The 16714-nt window shown below is 41.8% G+C and overlaps 1 protein-coding gene across 13 annotated transcripts in view; it reads left to right on the top strand.

Moving 5' to 3' along the window:
• The window catches only part of Sox5 (SRY-box transcription factor 5), a 968743-nt gene that overhangs the window by 851409 nt on the left and 100620 nt on the right, over positions 1–16714 (top strand). For 11 of the 13 annotated variants that reach the window (XM_031383845.1, XM_031383839.1, XM_031383837.1 and 8 more), the window contains one exon: positions 13669–13754. In XM_031383845.1, coding sequence (XP_031239705.1) covers positions 13669–13754 — 86 coding nt within the window. Of the gene's footprint in view, positions 1–7768; positions 7898–13668; positions 13755–16714 lie in introns of those variants that run through there. The other 2 variants (XM_031383849.1, XM_031383848.1) reach the window with 1 other exon arrangement.

The following is a 16714-nucleotide window of genomic DNA, read 5'->3' as shown; positions in this document are numbered from 1 at the left end:
TAGTAAACAACAAACGTTTGGGGTGCATCAAATCAGGGGTTGAAATCACTTGCTGCTCATCCAGACAATCTGAAATGATTGCCAGCACTCAGGTTAGGTGACTCAAAATGACCTGTAACTTTACCTCCAGGTGATCTGACAAGCCTTCTGTCCTCTGTGGGCACCTACATATAAGTGGCACATGCTCACGCAGACACATAAACAGAAATAAATGTGTATCTTAGAAAGAGGGTGGGCTTCAAAAGGAGCAAAGGTTTTCATCAGCATCCCCACATCTGCAAACTGCTATTTTCCTAAGTCATGGGAAGGGACATCTAGTCTTGACCCTAATCCTTGAAGAAGTTGGGGGCACTTACAAATTCTGGGGGTAGGTTTCTAGTCATTTCCCTTGGCGGTACCGGACCCATGTTTTTATGACATCTTTTCTCAATATCTCAGAAGGTCAACACTTCCCTTTGGGCCTTCACTCTTTGGACATCCAGGCAGCCACAGGGGAGCAACCAGATACTTCATATGATAATTGATATTTTTAATTGACTCATTATAGCTGTTTCTAAAGAAGACAAATTATTGTCACATCACAATTGGGTAATAAGTGAGTAATCCAACTCTGGCAATAAAGGCGGGCAGAATTAAAATCCTGTCACTCATTTAGCCCAGTCAAGTCCATCCATTCCAGGCAGCTTATTCCTAACTACTTAGGACATCGGTTTATGTGCTTCCTTTGGAAGTGAGGGGGTTCTATTACATCACCCCAGGTGTCTGAGACGGCCATTTAGAGTCTTGTAAGCTAAGAGTCCTCCCACATATATTTGCCGCTGGCTGCTTTCCTCCCTCCTCCCTTGGTTACATTTTTCACCACTGTGGCCAATGTATGACATGAGGCAGTCCACAGGAGGGAGGGCTTTAGGGAAGGGTGGTCTTGGAAGGCTGAGGTGAGCACTCACATTGTTTCAGCTCTTGAGAGCCAGAGCAACCAGCTTCCTCTGCTGAGGCTTGTCCTCCTAAAGGTTCCACAACCTTCTAAACTGGAAACCAGTCACTCACATGAGCCTTGAGGGACATATCCATGCAAGCCAAGACACCTGAGGACCACAAACTCTGAACACAATCTGGGAAATGAGATTGGCTATCCTGACAGACAGAACACCAAAATGCCTATATAAAAATCTTTAATTCCATGATAAACCCTAAGGACAAGATGGATATGAAAGAGAAAACGCATTTGATTGTGTCTAAATTGACTTAAAAGAATTCCCTTCTTCTAAGTTGCTACCTCTTAATATTATAATTCTAGTAGGTCCATGTTCTCCATAAAATTCCATTCCTCATTAACACACAGAAGCAGGACTTAGACTTAGACATATATTCTGGTATAGTTTTGGATGCTAAAGCAATTAGTTAATGAATGGGCAGCTCAATGTGAGTTACTATGCAGTCATTTAAATGTTGCCTCTGTAGTAATGCTAGAGCACAGAAAGACACAAGAGCGCCTTCTAAAGAAGGTCCCCTTTCCAGAGATAGCAAAGTTCCTAAGATGATGAATCCAGGGTTTTCATTCACACTAGAATTTTCCAATTCTGACCCAAGAGTTGAAGGAAAAACAGCTACTTCATCATTGATATGCAGAGAGGTCTGTCTATTCTGAGAGGTATTTCTTAAAATATTCATAAATTAATCTCTTTCTAAACTAGCTTTTGAGGTAACTATTAAATAGGATAAAGTTTTCATTTGCCACGCTACATTAAAAAGTCATAAAACTATTTCATTAAAGGCACTTCCTATCAAAAAAATGTTAGCCTGTGACAGAGCACTTAAGAGCTAATGATTATATCAGAATGTCCTCTTTTGAAATATCTGTAGAGCCAAACAAGGTCCAATATGTTTTCCTTTCTCAAATAAAATTCACTAGGAATATTTGCCTCCGTTCCTTACTGATTGGTGGGAGTTAATAGAAAATATTATCGTGTCTCATAAATTTTTTTCAAATTAAAATCGTATTGTGCTATGATAGCAATTTTTTTTTGCATTGAGAAAGACATTCTTTACTTCTGCACTATGAGTTCAACAAGCTGTTTGAGGAGAGTCTTTCCATATGTAAGCGTGCTGGGCCTGGCTGGGGTCATTGCTCAGGACTTGGGAGGACTTAGATGCTCTTGTGGAGGACCCTAGTTGAATCCTCAGTACCCACAGGGAGGCTCTGCACCCTGTGTAACTCAACTTGCAGGAGTTCCAGCGCCCTCTTCTGGGCTTTGTGGTCACTGCGTACACCCCAACACACAGAACTAAAATGAAAAAAAATAACTCTTAAAACCACTTTGAATAAACAAATACATTGAGAATGAAAGTATAGCCATTCTTATGGGTGTGAAGAGTCACATATCAGCTTCCTTAGGTTTCAAAATAAACTGGCATAAGGCTATCATGGGGATGAAGAATAATTTATCTTGTCCCTATATGACATGTTTTCCCAGTTTGGCTTCAGCAGTACGTAGACACTTAAATAGATTATAATAACAACTTAGCAATGAAAAAATTTAACACTTTGAATATACATACTATTTACTTAAAATTAGTGTGTATTTGTGTGTGTGTGTGTGTGTGTGTGTGTGTGTGTGTGCATGTGCACCTGTGTATACATGTGCGCATGCACACAGCCTGACCAGAGAGCTCTGAACACAACTTGCATGAGATGGTTCTCTCTTAGGTCATGTAGATTACAGGGATCAAACTTGGGTTTTCAGGTTTCATGGCAAGCCTCTGAGCTATCTCTCTAACCTAAATATATTTTACTTTTATATCTACCTAATTAGATATGAATTGCTTTTGAAATATAAGTTTATAAAAGACAGATCATGAAGTAGAAAAGATATTCATTCCCTGAAATATATAATGAAAAATTCATCTTTCTTTTAGACTCTTTTTAGAATTTATCATGGTGTGGAGAATTAAACCCAGGATGCCTGTGTCCTGGATGTCCTGTGCCCTAGCCCTGAGCTACATCCCTGTAACTAATGTCTTAGCGACTCTGTATGCTGTCACACCCTCAGCCCCTAGCCTTTTTCACTACCTGTTCTTTTTATTATAGGAAGCCAATTTTTATTTTTAAAAAAAGTTTGTTTGAATTTAACAGTGTACAATAAAGCCAATTTGTTACTTATTTGTAGAATTATTCACTTGTGATCTGTTTCTTTCATTAAACCCTAAACTTTCAATCCACCAGGAAGCATCTCTTCTTTTAGATACTTGGCTAGCTTCTTAACTAATAAACACTTCATTCATTCATTCATTCATTCGTTCGTTCTTAAGAGCATTAAATGAGTCAAGTACTGTGCTTGGAATAGGAATTAAGATATTTGTAGAGCGTAGCCCCTGCCTTTGGCATGTTCATAATCTAGCAGAGAAGAATTGAGTTCTTCTAGTCTGAGTGTCTGTCTGCCCAAAACTCATGAGGTAGAAATCTAGCTCTCGGGGTGATTCCTCTAGGAACTGGGATATTCAGGACAAATGGGTCAAGAGAGAGAAGCCCTTAGGAATAAGGATCCCAAGAGTTACTCTGCTCCTTCTGTGTAGTGGCTTCTACAAGCAGCATCTATGAAACAGTCTGCCATTACATGTGAACCTTGTCAGCCTCCAGAAGTATAAAAAGTGAATGTTAGTTAAGCATGAAAGGGGCTCACTCCTGTGATCCTGGCACTTAGAAGGCCAAAGAAAAGGATTGCTAAAGAGAGGCCAGCCTGAGCAAGACAGAGATGGGGAGGGAGAGAGGCAGGGAGGGAAGGAAGGAGGGACGAAGGGCAGAAAGATTGGATTTTTGTTTCCCAAGCACCTTGTTTCTGATCATTTGTAGTAGGACAAATAGAGTAAAATGACAATGAAAAGAATTGCAGTATGCTATAAGTATGCCTAATGTTTGAGAGGAAATGTTTAGAAGAAATTCATCTAAATCAATGAGGGAAACATATTCAGGAATGCTTCTGAGTGTGGAGACCTCTGCTTCCAACCTTGAGTGACAAGAGCAGCCAACCCCCTGAAGTGGTAGAAGCACATTTTGACCCAGAATCCAAGAGTTAAGAGTAGGGTTCACTTGAGCCTGAACTAGCATGGTGAGGACCAACTCTAAGACATGACAAGTGAATCGCTCGAGGGCCTGAAACTGATGCAAGGAAGTGTTTTACAGTTGACTATGAAGAAATTGAAAAATCATTGAAGAACTAAAGCCCAGGGTTGAGGTCATATAAGGCATCTATGTATCTGTCCCTGTATCTATCAATACGTGCTTATTCATCTACATACACTACTCTGTATTCCCATACACCCATCCTTCCACCTACCTACCCTCCCATTCATCTGCCTACCCTATCCACTTATTCATCCAATCATCTATGCATCCATACAACCCTCAGGAAAACTATGAGTCTGTCAACTTGCCTCAAGTTTACATTGGTGCTTGTTATTGCGCTCAATAATTATTAATTTATAACATAAATTTTAAAACATTTATTGGCTAGACGTTGTGTGTTGGGAGCTAGAATGCAATGTTAATAAGATAAGCGTGGTCTCTGTCCCAGATACTCCCAGTTTAGGTAAAGTTCTCCTCTGTTTCTTGCCACCATTGTTAGTTAACCCTCGGTTAATGCAGCATTACAGAGCAGGGAAGTCGGAAGAACAGGGGTTTGTTTTCACGCATGGTTCAGAGTTCTGAGGTCAACAATCCACATCTGAAGATTACCCTCTCACCAGCTGATGGAATGCAGTATGTGACACAGCACAGAGTCTCAATGGGCAGGATTCTTGTTTCTAAATACAAAGCTTCCAGCTCTACTCACTCTCTGAATACCCTGCCTCGCAACACCACCATTACAGGACTGGAGAGAAAGCTTAGCAGTTAAAGACTCGTTTGCTCCTTCAGAGGACCCAAGTTCAATTCTCAGCACCCCGCAAACACCTGAAACTCCAGCTCCAGATCTGATAACTTCTTCTGGCCTCCTCATGTACCCTTCTATATGTGACATAAACACACGCGGGTATACAATTGTGCACACAAAAAAATGAAATAAATCTCAACAAATAAACCTCCCTATTGGATTGTGTTTCCAACTTCTTATTCCCTTCCAGTGAATAATCAGTATAAACATGTGTGTACATGTGTACATGTACACATATAAAAACTACACACACACATGCTAGCATATGTAAAATGTTCTAAATTTAACAAAGTTCTACAACTCAGTAAGTACTTGCTGTCCACACTTAAAACAGGTGGGAGTGGGGGATAACAAATTTGGAGGAAGGTGAGATTTTGTTCCTGAGCCACAGGCCAGAATCAAATGGGAAGCTCACCTGTGGTTTCCCCCTCTGTGTTCTTACACCTCTTTTCTGCCAACTAATTGGGGCCTCTGCTCTCTGCAGGCACTGTCCCTCTCCTGTTCCATCCCGATTAGTTCAGGCCATTAGCATTTCCCACTGGATTTACTGCAATGGGTTTAACGTGTCTCTTTGTCTTGCCTTTCCTTTTTCCAATCGATCTCTCTCTAGCCACAAAATTGATCTATCTGGAACACAAATCAGGCCGTGTCACTACTCCGCTTAGCATCGCCCACTGACTTACCTTTGCCATCAGAGCAGGGCTCTGTGAGCTCTCAGTTGTGCTCAGCCTTTGGGCACATAGCTCACTGCTCCCATTCTGTACTGGATACGTTAAAAGGATGTGCCTGTGTATGCTGGGGCCCATACAGGAGTGTGAGTTGTGTGAGCGTGGCCAGTGAGTGGCAGGGGCTCACAAGCAGAAGGCGCTGGTTGTCAATTCTTTCAACTGCCTCTGAGATGGATCAAAGCAACACCTTCACTCTTGGCCTCTCTTCTACACTGTCCTTGAGAATGTTGCTTTGTCTTAGGCTCCTCTGGAAATTAGAGCAGTAAGAACGGGGGTGTTGAGAGCACATCTGAGAAGAGCAATAATCTGCCTCCAGGAAGCGATGGAGGCATGTGTGTACTCTGGCAGAGTCTCAGAAGGTAGATCCTGGAAGTGTCATGACAGATAATCTCATACTGAAAGAATCTCATTGCCTGGAAACATCCAAATCAAGTCTTCATTTTGCTGTAGTTTCTTCCCAGGCTAAGTTCTTTCCTCGACATTTCTAGAAACATTCAATACGCTCCTCCTGTGCCTAGAGGCCAAAGCCTGCCATCCTGAGGCCAGTTGCATGTGTTTGTGTGATTGTCTCCTCATCAGATAACAAATGCTACCAGGACAGGTGTGTGTGTGTGTGTGTGTGTGTGTGTGTGTGTGTGTGTGTACATGCATGTTTGTGTGTTGGGGGCTAGTGGTTTTCATATTTCCTGCAACCTAGAGAAAGAAATCTGTTGTTGTCAAGGAAGCAAAACAATGACATAATAAACGCCCGGGCTGATGAAGTATTTACCACCTCATTTCGGTAAAGAGGTGAAGATGCAGGTTTCAATGGCCTCTGCATTAGGTCAGCAGCCACTGAAAGTGTTTGCCTGAAGCTGGCAAAGGCCACACCTACTTCTCAAACTCCTAAGCTAAATAACCCAGTTTGGAAAAATATTTTCTTGTCTTTTATATACCATAGCAACATATCATAACACAATTATAGATGAGTGTTATGTGAAGTCTCATTGTGTGACTCAGAGTATCGGGAAAGCTTCTGAAGAGATTAAGGCCAGGGGAAACCAGCGTCTTTGTCGCCACACACACCGTAATCTTGGCTGTATTCTGAAAGCACTGACTGACTAGCACCCTGACTAGCACCCTGACTAGCACCCTGACTAGCACCCTGACTAGCACCCTGGGCAGGGTGTCTTCAGGAACCTCTCACCCTTGCCTGTTGTTCTCCAAGCCCACAGTCAGTTACCTGGCCCCATGTGGGGTTATGACCCACAGTTGAGGATGCTAGGGCCTTGGTGTATTTTTCAACCTCATAAAAATTGTTATTTTGAACTAGAATTTTCCAAGCTTGAACTTCAAATAAGAAAATTAATTTTGGAAAGGTTGAGGGAAAAACTGTTCAAATGGTTAAAAAACTGAGGTAGGAATAAAAGAAAATTACTTTTAAGTAGTTGAAAGTCAATTTGAATAACACACATGATTGGACTTTAAAAGTCAGAGTTTTCCATTATATTCCGCTGTTCGCTAAGTTCCCCGTGTGGTATTTACAAAATAAGCCTGTTGTAATATTTTCTTGGACCAGGTAATTGTGGGATGACATGAATGAGTGACAGTGTGTCTACAAAATTATTCTTCTCTGGTAGCTTCTGATTTTTATTTGTCATTTACGGATTCTCATAGATTCCATGTCTACCTAAGAGCATGGCATATTTGTAAAATATATTTTGAGTTTTCTTAACTAAGAATTAAATTACTACATTAGAAAATTTCTGAGAGACTATGTTTCTACTTATTTCAGAATATGATTGCAAATTTCAGTGTACCCAGCTCTAAATATTTGGGACTTTAAAAATTAATATTTGAGGTAGAAATGGTGTAATGTTTGTGGATTTCACATTGGGTGGAGATAGCTGCTATGGTATGGCTCCTTGGAGAGATACTTCTGAAATGTGCCGAAGTTTTGCTGAAGATCACATGTATATATTTCAGAAGTTGTATGCGACTGAAGAGTCACAATAGTTTTTAATACTTTACTTATTTCTGCTGCTAAAATTTGTTGTCCTCCACTCCCTTAAATACTAAACAGGATAGCAAATAGCACCCTTAGACTGTTGTGTTCTAGAATGAAATGTCACAGACTAGGTGACTTAGGCAACAGGAATGTTTCTCACAAGCATAGAAGCTAGGAGATCTTAGAGATGAAACCGTTCTTGTGAGCCTCTTTCCTCAGCCTCCATGATACATCCTTCCCTGCTCGCCCCAGAGGTATGTCTGTGTCCTAAACATATTCCTATAAGAACTTCTAACAGGGACAGGAAGATGGCCCAGAGTGCAAAAACTACTTCTGTACAAGCACAATAGCCTGAGTTCGGTCCCTGGAAGCCATGCTAGATACACTGATTCTCATCTGCAATCATAGCACTCTGGAGGTGAGAAGGAAGGCAGGAGAATCAGCCAGAAGCTTATGGGCCAGTCAACCTAGAGTACAAACCACAGAGGCCGAGCACAGCAAGACCCAGCCTTGCTTCAAAAGTGGGAGACAAGAACTGACTCACTGAAATTGTTCACTGATTGCAGCATGTGTAATCTGATATGTGTATACACACACATACACACACACACACACACACACACACACACACTGATTAATTTTAAACAATGGACTTCTCTTAGATTAGGGTCTATCAGTGAATGCATTTTACTCATTCATTTCATTAACTCCATGTACAGCCATACATGGATTTGGACTTCAGTATATCAACAGGAGCTAAACAATTAATTCAACCAATAACACATGTATATAATTACTTATTACTTATGACTGTTTCCTGTACATCCATACATTTACATGTGTATCATATATGTATGGTAAGAGTGCACTTACTAGTATACAAACACAAAGACAGGTACATGGATGTTGTCATGCATGTAAAGAATGAAAATGATAATACTCTGATATGTGTATTGTTAGAGTAGTCTAGATTTTAACCTGTGACCTTTACATGTCCCTGTGACATGTTATTATTTAGACGTTAGTGGTGTGTAAACCCAAGTCCCACCTTTGCAGGTGTTCGTTCCCATCCAAACATACTCATGAGCTTGTGTTTCTGAAATACACATCTAGGCCATCAAGTTATTCCTCCTGTTACTTAATCTATTTAGTGCATTCCTAAAACCACATTTATATGTGTTTTTTTTTTTTTGAGAGAAAGAGAAAGAGAGAGGGGAAGGGAGGGAAGGAGGGAGGGAGGAAGGGAGAGAGAAGAGAGAGAGAGAGAGAGAGAGAGAGAGAGGGTCTTGCTATGTAGCTCAGGCTGGACTCAGATTGACAATACAGCCCAGGATGGTGTAGACTGGATAGCCTCTGCCTCAGCCTCACCTGCCTCAGCCTTACCTGCCTCAGCCTCACCTGCCTCAGCCTCACCTGCCTCAGCCTCACCTGCAGGAACCACCCACCACCCACCACCCTGCCCAGACACTCAGTATTTCTCTGTTGCCTTTCTGTGTCGAGCATCCAAATCTCTTTCATGGTGGAGTGTGGAAAAGTTCTCTGCTCTCTGCTTTCTTCCATGGCTCATCAGTTAGGCTGGGTCCCTTTTCCCTGTCCAGGTGTCACACTCACGGGTTGATACACGTCACATGGCCTGCTTACTCTGTCCTCCCCACCACCTGGAGCCACGGTGACTCCTCACTTCCCCTTTAACTCTTGCAGAAAGCCTAAAGCTACCAGTCTTTAACTCAGCAATGGCCTGAGCAACTCAATCATGCTCAGATAGAAGGAACGCAGGATGATTAGAGACCCAGATTTCTTTAATTTCATTGTGTATGTCTCACACAGCACCCGGCAGATTCCTAATCACATGGTGGATGTTGCAAGTGCTTATTAATTGATTAATTTACAACAGAGAAAGTAAATTATATAAATGAATTATCCCTGTGAAGAGCACCAGAGCCCTGTACATGAGCGCTTTAGTTAATTTTAAGATTGTGTTCATTAAATGAGGAATACAAATGAATTACTACGTTGTAAGCATTTACATGATCGATTCTAATAACCATACAATTACAATATTTACAATTTTAGCTAGTTTGTACAAATGAGATTTCAACTTTAAATGTTTCAACTTCCCTCCGTTGAACTAGTGTCATATAGATTAAGCAATTAATGATACCAAGTGGCAGTAAAGCCCAGATGTATGCTATCTCCTGCCCCTCCCCTTGTCACATGCTTGGCCTGTCTTTACAGGGTGTTCCTCATTAGCAGAGCAGCCCGCTATAGTGTTTGCATGTATTTGCCTCTTTAAACACGAACCCCTCCTGGCTATGCTTCTGCGGGCGGCAACTTCCAAGTTGTGTCTTCCAGCAGTCGCCAAGGGGAAGATGCTTGCAGACCACCTGGAAATCCCAGGAAAATATAAATTCTCATTCAGAAGCTATATTCATGCCGATTTAACTAATTTTCCCAAAGCTAGGTGCCATTAGACATCCAACCTTCATCCTGATCCTGCCCGCCATTCTGGTGCCTGATGCTCAGGCTCTTTGAAATGAGAAATCTACCACACACACACTATCCTTTGGTAGAGCCTGTGCACTGTCTGGATAGGGGTGAGGTCGGCTCTCTTCAGTTAGAGCATGTATACTGTCTGATCAGGAATGGGGTTGGCTCTCTATAGTTAGAGCCTGGGCAATGGCTGCCAGGGGCAGGGTCTACTCTCTACAGCTAGACCATGCACATTGGCTGGTCAAGAGTGGGGTAGGTTTGTACCTTCATCTGGCAAGTGTACTCTTACCAAGTTTGTCCTAGTCTGTGCATTTGAGAATAATCCTGCACCTCAGGGGAGGGAGGGCACATGGACCAGAAATGTAAGTAATCAAGAGTCATTGAGGTTCTCCCAGCAGTGCCTGGTGCAGTGGGTTTAGGGCTTTGCAACTGTATCTTTCTCGGGGGACGTGGTCTCCACTCAGGGACAGTCACAGTTTAAGAAGTGATCCACACAGCTGCCTCCAGCATCCTTTCCTGCCCTCACCTGACGACATTCACTCCAAGTCAGTTGTCACCATCTTCTCTCCAGTGAGACCCCAGCACACCTTTTCCACTCCTGGCTCCTGTAGCCTCCTCTTCCCTGAACATTGCTTCAGTGTCAGTCGAAATTTCCAGAATGACTTCCTGTCATTCCCTGCTGCTGTGATGAAATCACCTGACAAAGCAACCTGGGGGAGGAGTTCAAATTAGCTTGCAATGCCGAGTTTTGGTCCAACATGGGGCTGTGGATGGTGGCTGAGGCAGACAAGATGGCAGAAACTGGAAGCAAAGAGTCACATCCAGGGGCAAGGGCAGAGAGAGATTGAGTGTGTGAATGCGTGCGTGCTTCCTCTTCAGCTCACACTTTCCACTGCTAATCCATACCCAGGGAATGACTGGTGCTACACATTTCTTAGGTTGGCTCTTCCAACATCAGTTAATGTTAGCAAGACAGCCACTGCCCTTTCCCCACAGGCGAGCTTTTCCTACAGTCTCTCACTGAGACTTTCTTCCCAGGTCACTTTAATCACTAAAATCCAGGATCACACACTTATTTTTAAAGTCACTAGTAGTCTCCATGTTCCCTTTAGATTATAAATATCAACACAGGCTCCTGTGTTAACATAGCATCTGTTAACGTAGGGTTTGTTCTCAACTGTCTTTACTCCCAAGTGTTGTTATCAAGTCTCCTGGCTTCATTTGGATGCGTGCTTACCTCTTTCAAAGTTTGGTATGCAAATAACAAAAATGTTTTCTTAATCCTTCATCTATTTCCCTCAGCCTCCTACCCTGGTGTGACAATCTTATTCCTTATCTTTGTCATGAGCCAAATAAACAGACCGACCCTCTCTTCTGTCAGCATTGAGTAGAAACTCTGGAATTCACCTTGAACCAGTTCCTACCTTGTCACATAATCAGCCAGCCTCCTTGAGTGCCCACCCCTTAAGTGTTGAGGCTCTTACCAAGCCACCCCTGTCATCTGCTACACTGAAGACTGCTTCTGTGACTTCCACTTGCTAATTAAGTAATCTTGGTTGTTTTTTTTCTTCACATATGGGACTCCCTTTTTTCTGTAGGATAAAGTTAGATGCTTTAATATTTGCTTATAGAACCCTTCATACTGTTACCACCCAACACTGTCCCATGCATAGCTATTTCAACACCTGCTCTGGAGTTCAGCCACCCTGTGCTCTTAGTTTAAACCGTCAACTTGACACAACCTACATTGCCTCAGTTTCAGAATAACTTAGATCAGATTGGCCTGTGACTAAGTCTGTGGGAGTTATCTCTGTGGTTGGTTGCTCTAGAGCATTCAGCCCATTGTGGGCAGCACCATTCCCTACACAAGGCTCTGGACAGTGCAAGAACTCTAGCTAAAGAAGCAAGCAGGAAGCATGCATACATACTTCAGTCCCCCTGCTTGTCTGTGAATGTTCTATGATTGGCTGTGTCACATTCTTCCTGTGCCTTCCCCTCAGCAAGGGAATGTCACCTGGAATTGAAATCCAAATGCGTTTTTCATTCTCCGGGATGCTTTTTCTCAGGCTATCTGTCACAATAACAGGAAGAAAGCTAGAGCATTCTCTTTTGAGTAAAAATACTAAATAGTATATATGTAAAATCTCCAGACTAGTAAAAAAATATTTATTATAAAACACAAAATCACAACCAAGTATAACGTTAAGAAATTGGTGAAACAGAGCTGTTGAGACTCTGTGAACTTGCTATTATGGGGCCTCTCTGGGAGCCTACAGCCTGAACTTCACTGTCTTCTTAATAAAACCCTGTGTTTATGTTACACTTTAAAAAATTCACCTTCCAGTGCCAAGAGCTGAGTTCACCATTTATCCTGGGAACTCAGTAAGTGTTTAAGACTGAATTACCTTAACATTGTTTACACATGAACACTTGGTTTCTTTCATGGATTAATTTTTGCCTTTTTATTTTTTTCAGACAGGGTCTCACTTGTGTAGCCCCCACTGGCCATAAATTTCAGGTCCTTGTGCCTCAGTTTCTGGAATGGTGATTTATAGACACCTGGCCTCACATGTTCAATTTTTAAAGCCAGTTTAACATATTAGAAAAATTATCCTTATAGTCATTACTTCTGATTTCTTGCTCTATCATATTCCCAGTGGTTAACTAACACACACTACTGACTACATTACTAACACACACTAGCCTCTGTGCAGAGAATCTGCCTTAGCTCTTATTAAGCAATTAAGTATTTCTTGATCTGCATCAAAAATACACCACACGATCCATGTATACCTCTGATACACATTTGTACAGAACATAAGATGAAAAAACAAGATTAATCTCTGACCTTACTTTTTTTAAGTCTAATTTTGAAAAATCTATTTGCCTATTTGTTGCCTTTAAAATATACTTTTGTTAACATTTATCTCTATAAAATTAAAATGTCAACATTTCTATAATGTCAGAAAGAAATAAAAGAAAGAAAGGACAAACATGAGATGTTTTCTTTACTCTAAAATCCTCCATGAGCTATTAAAAAGGTTATTTGAATCCAGGCCATAATGCAACATTCAAAAAGTTTAGCTAATGGCTTAAATCTTTGGTGTTTAGCTCGTTAAAATGAAAGTGAGTTTAGTTAAGTTCTGTCTGTGATAAGACTGAAAATTTGGCAAGGACTTGCTGTGCTCTGATCAAGTCTGTAGTGGTGTGTGTGTGTGTGTGTGTGTGTGTGTGTGTGTGTGTGTGTGTGTCCAAGTACAGCCCTCTAAACCATGCATCCCCAACCCCCCTTTTTCCTAAATACATCATGAAAAAAGGATGAGGTTTCAGCCTTAATTGCTTGCTCCTTTTATTCACATTCCTCTCTCAGCCAGGGTTGTGAAGAGTGTCGGTAAAAGGCTGCACAATAGAGCTTTTCATTAGGCCCCAGCCAGGCACACAAAGGCTGGCTTTGGGGAAGAGTGAATGCAGGAGTTTAATTTGCAGGTGGAGAGGAGATAAAAGGTGCTGACGCCTCTATTATTCTCTCACTCAGGTGACCCTTACCCTGTTCAGCTGATCCCAACCACCATGGCAGCTGCCGCAGCAGCAACACCAGGCTTAGGCCCACTCCAGCTGCAGGTAAGTCTGGAGACAATGCAGGGGAGGCAGGGGTTAAGTACAAGCCACCAAAGGCAACCATTATCCTCTTAGAGTAAAGTACAACTGAGGACTGAGACTTTGGTCACACAAATTTGTTTTGTCTTTACCTCTATTTGTTCTGAGCCCCAACCCCCAAAGATTATTTTTCAGTTTTGGTTGTGTGCTCTGAACTAAATATTACCTACAGTTTTGTCATTGCCTGGGAAGGTTTCACATTGTGAGCTTTGGTTTCCATTGTGTTGGTAGACACCATGATTTTTGATGTAGAATGGTTCCCAGAATAACAACAACGTCATCAACAACAACAAACAACAAAAACAACAAAAATAAAGAGCTTGTCAGAGATATCTAACCACAGCTATGATCCAAGGCAACTGAAACCAAATGCTATTTGAAATCATTGAGGATGCCTGGTGTTATTAAAGTACTCAGAACCCATTTGTTCTCCTTGCTTAGTGGCAGGTCATTTGAGCAAGTGAGGAAGACCAGACCACAGTCAGCAGGCGTCCATTTGAGTTTGAGCTTATCCTGACATCCTAATGGAGACCTCTCTGCCCTTCAGACTGTGCTTCTCCAGTATACCCAGGAAAAGTCAATAGCCTTACCAGATGTCCAAGCGATTTTAGAAATTATGCCTCTGAGGTTAAAAAGAGAATCGATATGATTTTAGTAGAGGGAGCTTTCCTTATCTCAGTCTCTGAATTGCTACTCCATAAAATACTTCATATGTCCTGTTATTGTGAACCTTCGAATCATGCAGCTAATGAGAACAGATGATAAGCTGAGACCTGGGTCCATCTCCTCCTGGAGAACTGGTTTACAAGCATGGGAAATGCACTATGCAAAGCCAGAAGTGCAGCCAGCCCACTTCATATAGTGAAACTGCACCCAGGAGTGTGACTTGCCATACCTGGCATTAATCTAGGTTGAGTTTCTCATCAGATCCTCCAGAGCTGAGTAGAACAGATGAGCTCAGAGATGTATCCAAAGTTGGAGACTGGCAGGAGGAGAGTGTGAGTACTGAGAGAGTATTCAGTGGAGGTGCTAACCTTTGTTCCTAGTTTATCTTTTCCATGAAAAACTACACAATGTCTGTTTCTTGGAGCTAGAATATGTTCAGAAGTCCATGAGGACAATCAAATTACTATAACATTTATTATCTTTTGCAAACAGTGTCTGGGGAATAGCAACAATATAGGGAAGGAATTGTAATAAATGACTCCAGAGATGCACACATACACTTGCTGTCTAAATTTGTTATGGGTAAACTAGTTTTTCTAACTTTTTCATTGGATGAGATACATTACCTGGCATTTAAAACATCTATGCTTGTAGGTAACAGAAAATGGTCTTTTATAATAAAGCTAGAAGGAGAGATAAGAAAAGAAAAAGAATGTAAAGAACAGAGGACTGGGAAGAAAGTGGAAGAGCAACCTCCAGCAACAGATTTGAATGTGGAAACATAGGATTTTGAGGTTTATTATACAGGTTGAGAGTTTCTGTTTGCCAGCCTGACTGGCAACCTTAAGGTGAAAGTGCCCACCGAGTCCCACTGTCGGTCTCCACAGAGAGCAGTATTGCCCAGCAGGTACCTCAGCTGGCTGTCCTGTGGAGACAGACCAGAATATTTGGCACAAGTTAAGCTTGATCCCCATTCTGATATGTTTTCAGCTTCTTGCATGATCTAAAGTATTAGTTTCTTTCCTGAGAAATGAAGAACATTTTTGAGCCCAAGCAGGTTTTCTCTTTCTGTAAACAACGTATTCTGTAGCAGGGCAAGGCTTTCTCATTGATCATGATCAAGACCGCATGATAACAGGGTCTTGCTGTGTGGATTGGTCCATTCCTGAACATGTCATCCTCCTATCTCAGTTGCTCAGTCTACTCTTGAGTGTGACACCCTCCTACCTTGTTCTTGGGACAATTTTAATTGTATATCCTTACATTGCCTTTGAAAGATTTCCATGTACATGATTTTGTATCCATTAAAGTTTATAATTTTAGTTAAGCTCTCAAATAACCTATACTGTAATATCATAAGAAAATTGGCATCAGTACACCTTCCAGAAAGCTATGTGTACTCATAAGATGTACTTGCACAAACACATGCATATAATTTAATTTTTCAATTATGGGGAAAGTGGGGGTGGGGCAGATAGTCATGCCAAACAAATTCCAAAGACTTGTCATTTAAGAGCTGCTAACTTTCTGCTCAGTGGCTTCTGACATCTTTACTGTTGAGCCATGGATCCCGCAACTTCAGCCTGCTTAACACCTACAAAGACATTGGTTGTCTCCTCCTCACACGGTAGACGTGTGCACATAAGTTTGAGAGAAGCTATCTACAATGCTCTCAATGTTTATAGCACACCTACTTCCATTGGGGAAATCTGCTTCTGAAACGCTCTGTCCTGGTGGGATGTAAGAAACAAGCCGGTTTTAATGCTTTCCAAACCCTGCCTTGAAATGTGTTAGGCCACACTGACCATCTCTTTATAATGTTCTCGGTAGACCATCTTATCCTTCCAGAGATTAGAACTCAAACTGCTAGAAATTTGCTCAAATGTCCAATTCAAATCTTACCATCTACCCATCTACTATCAGGTCAGAAAGCCAGTTCTAGAAACCAAAAATAAAAGAGGCCACTTAGACTTTTCCTACTTAATCACACACAACCCTTGTAGAAATGCAGGATGGTACAGTAGAGAAGTTGTGTGTGTGGTTCCCTTGGGCATTGATCAGAGTTTTGAGTAGGCTGGGATGGGTGGGTCTTATCAGTAAAATGTCATACCTTCTCTGTGCTTGAGTCATACCCCCATTGACAGCAGCCACTCAGGTAACAGAGCCACCTGGGCAATAAGAGTCTTCCCTTTGCTTCCTGCCCCATGCTTCCTGCCCCATGCTTCCTGCCCCATGCTTCCTGCCCCATGCTTCCTGCC

Source organism: Mastomys coucha, unplaced genomic scaffold (genome assembly GCF_008632895.1).
Source record: "Mastomys coucha isolate ucsf_1 unplaced genomic scaffold, UCSF_Mcou_1 pScaffold20, whole genome shotgun sequence".
In the NCBI taxonomy this organism is placed as follows: Eukaryota; Metazoa; Chordata; class Mammalia; order Rodentia; family Muridae; genus Mastomys; species Mastomys coucha.
The sequence above is the reverse complement of the archived record's forward strand: the minus strand, read 5'-3'. Positions and strand labels throughout refer to the sequence as shown.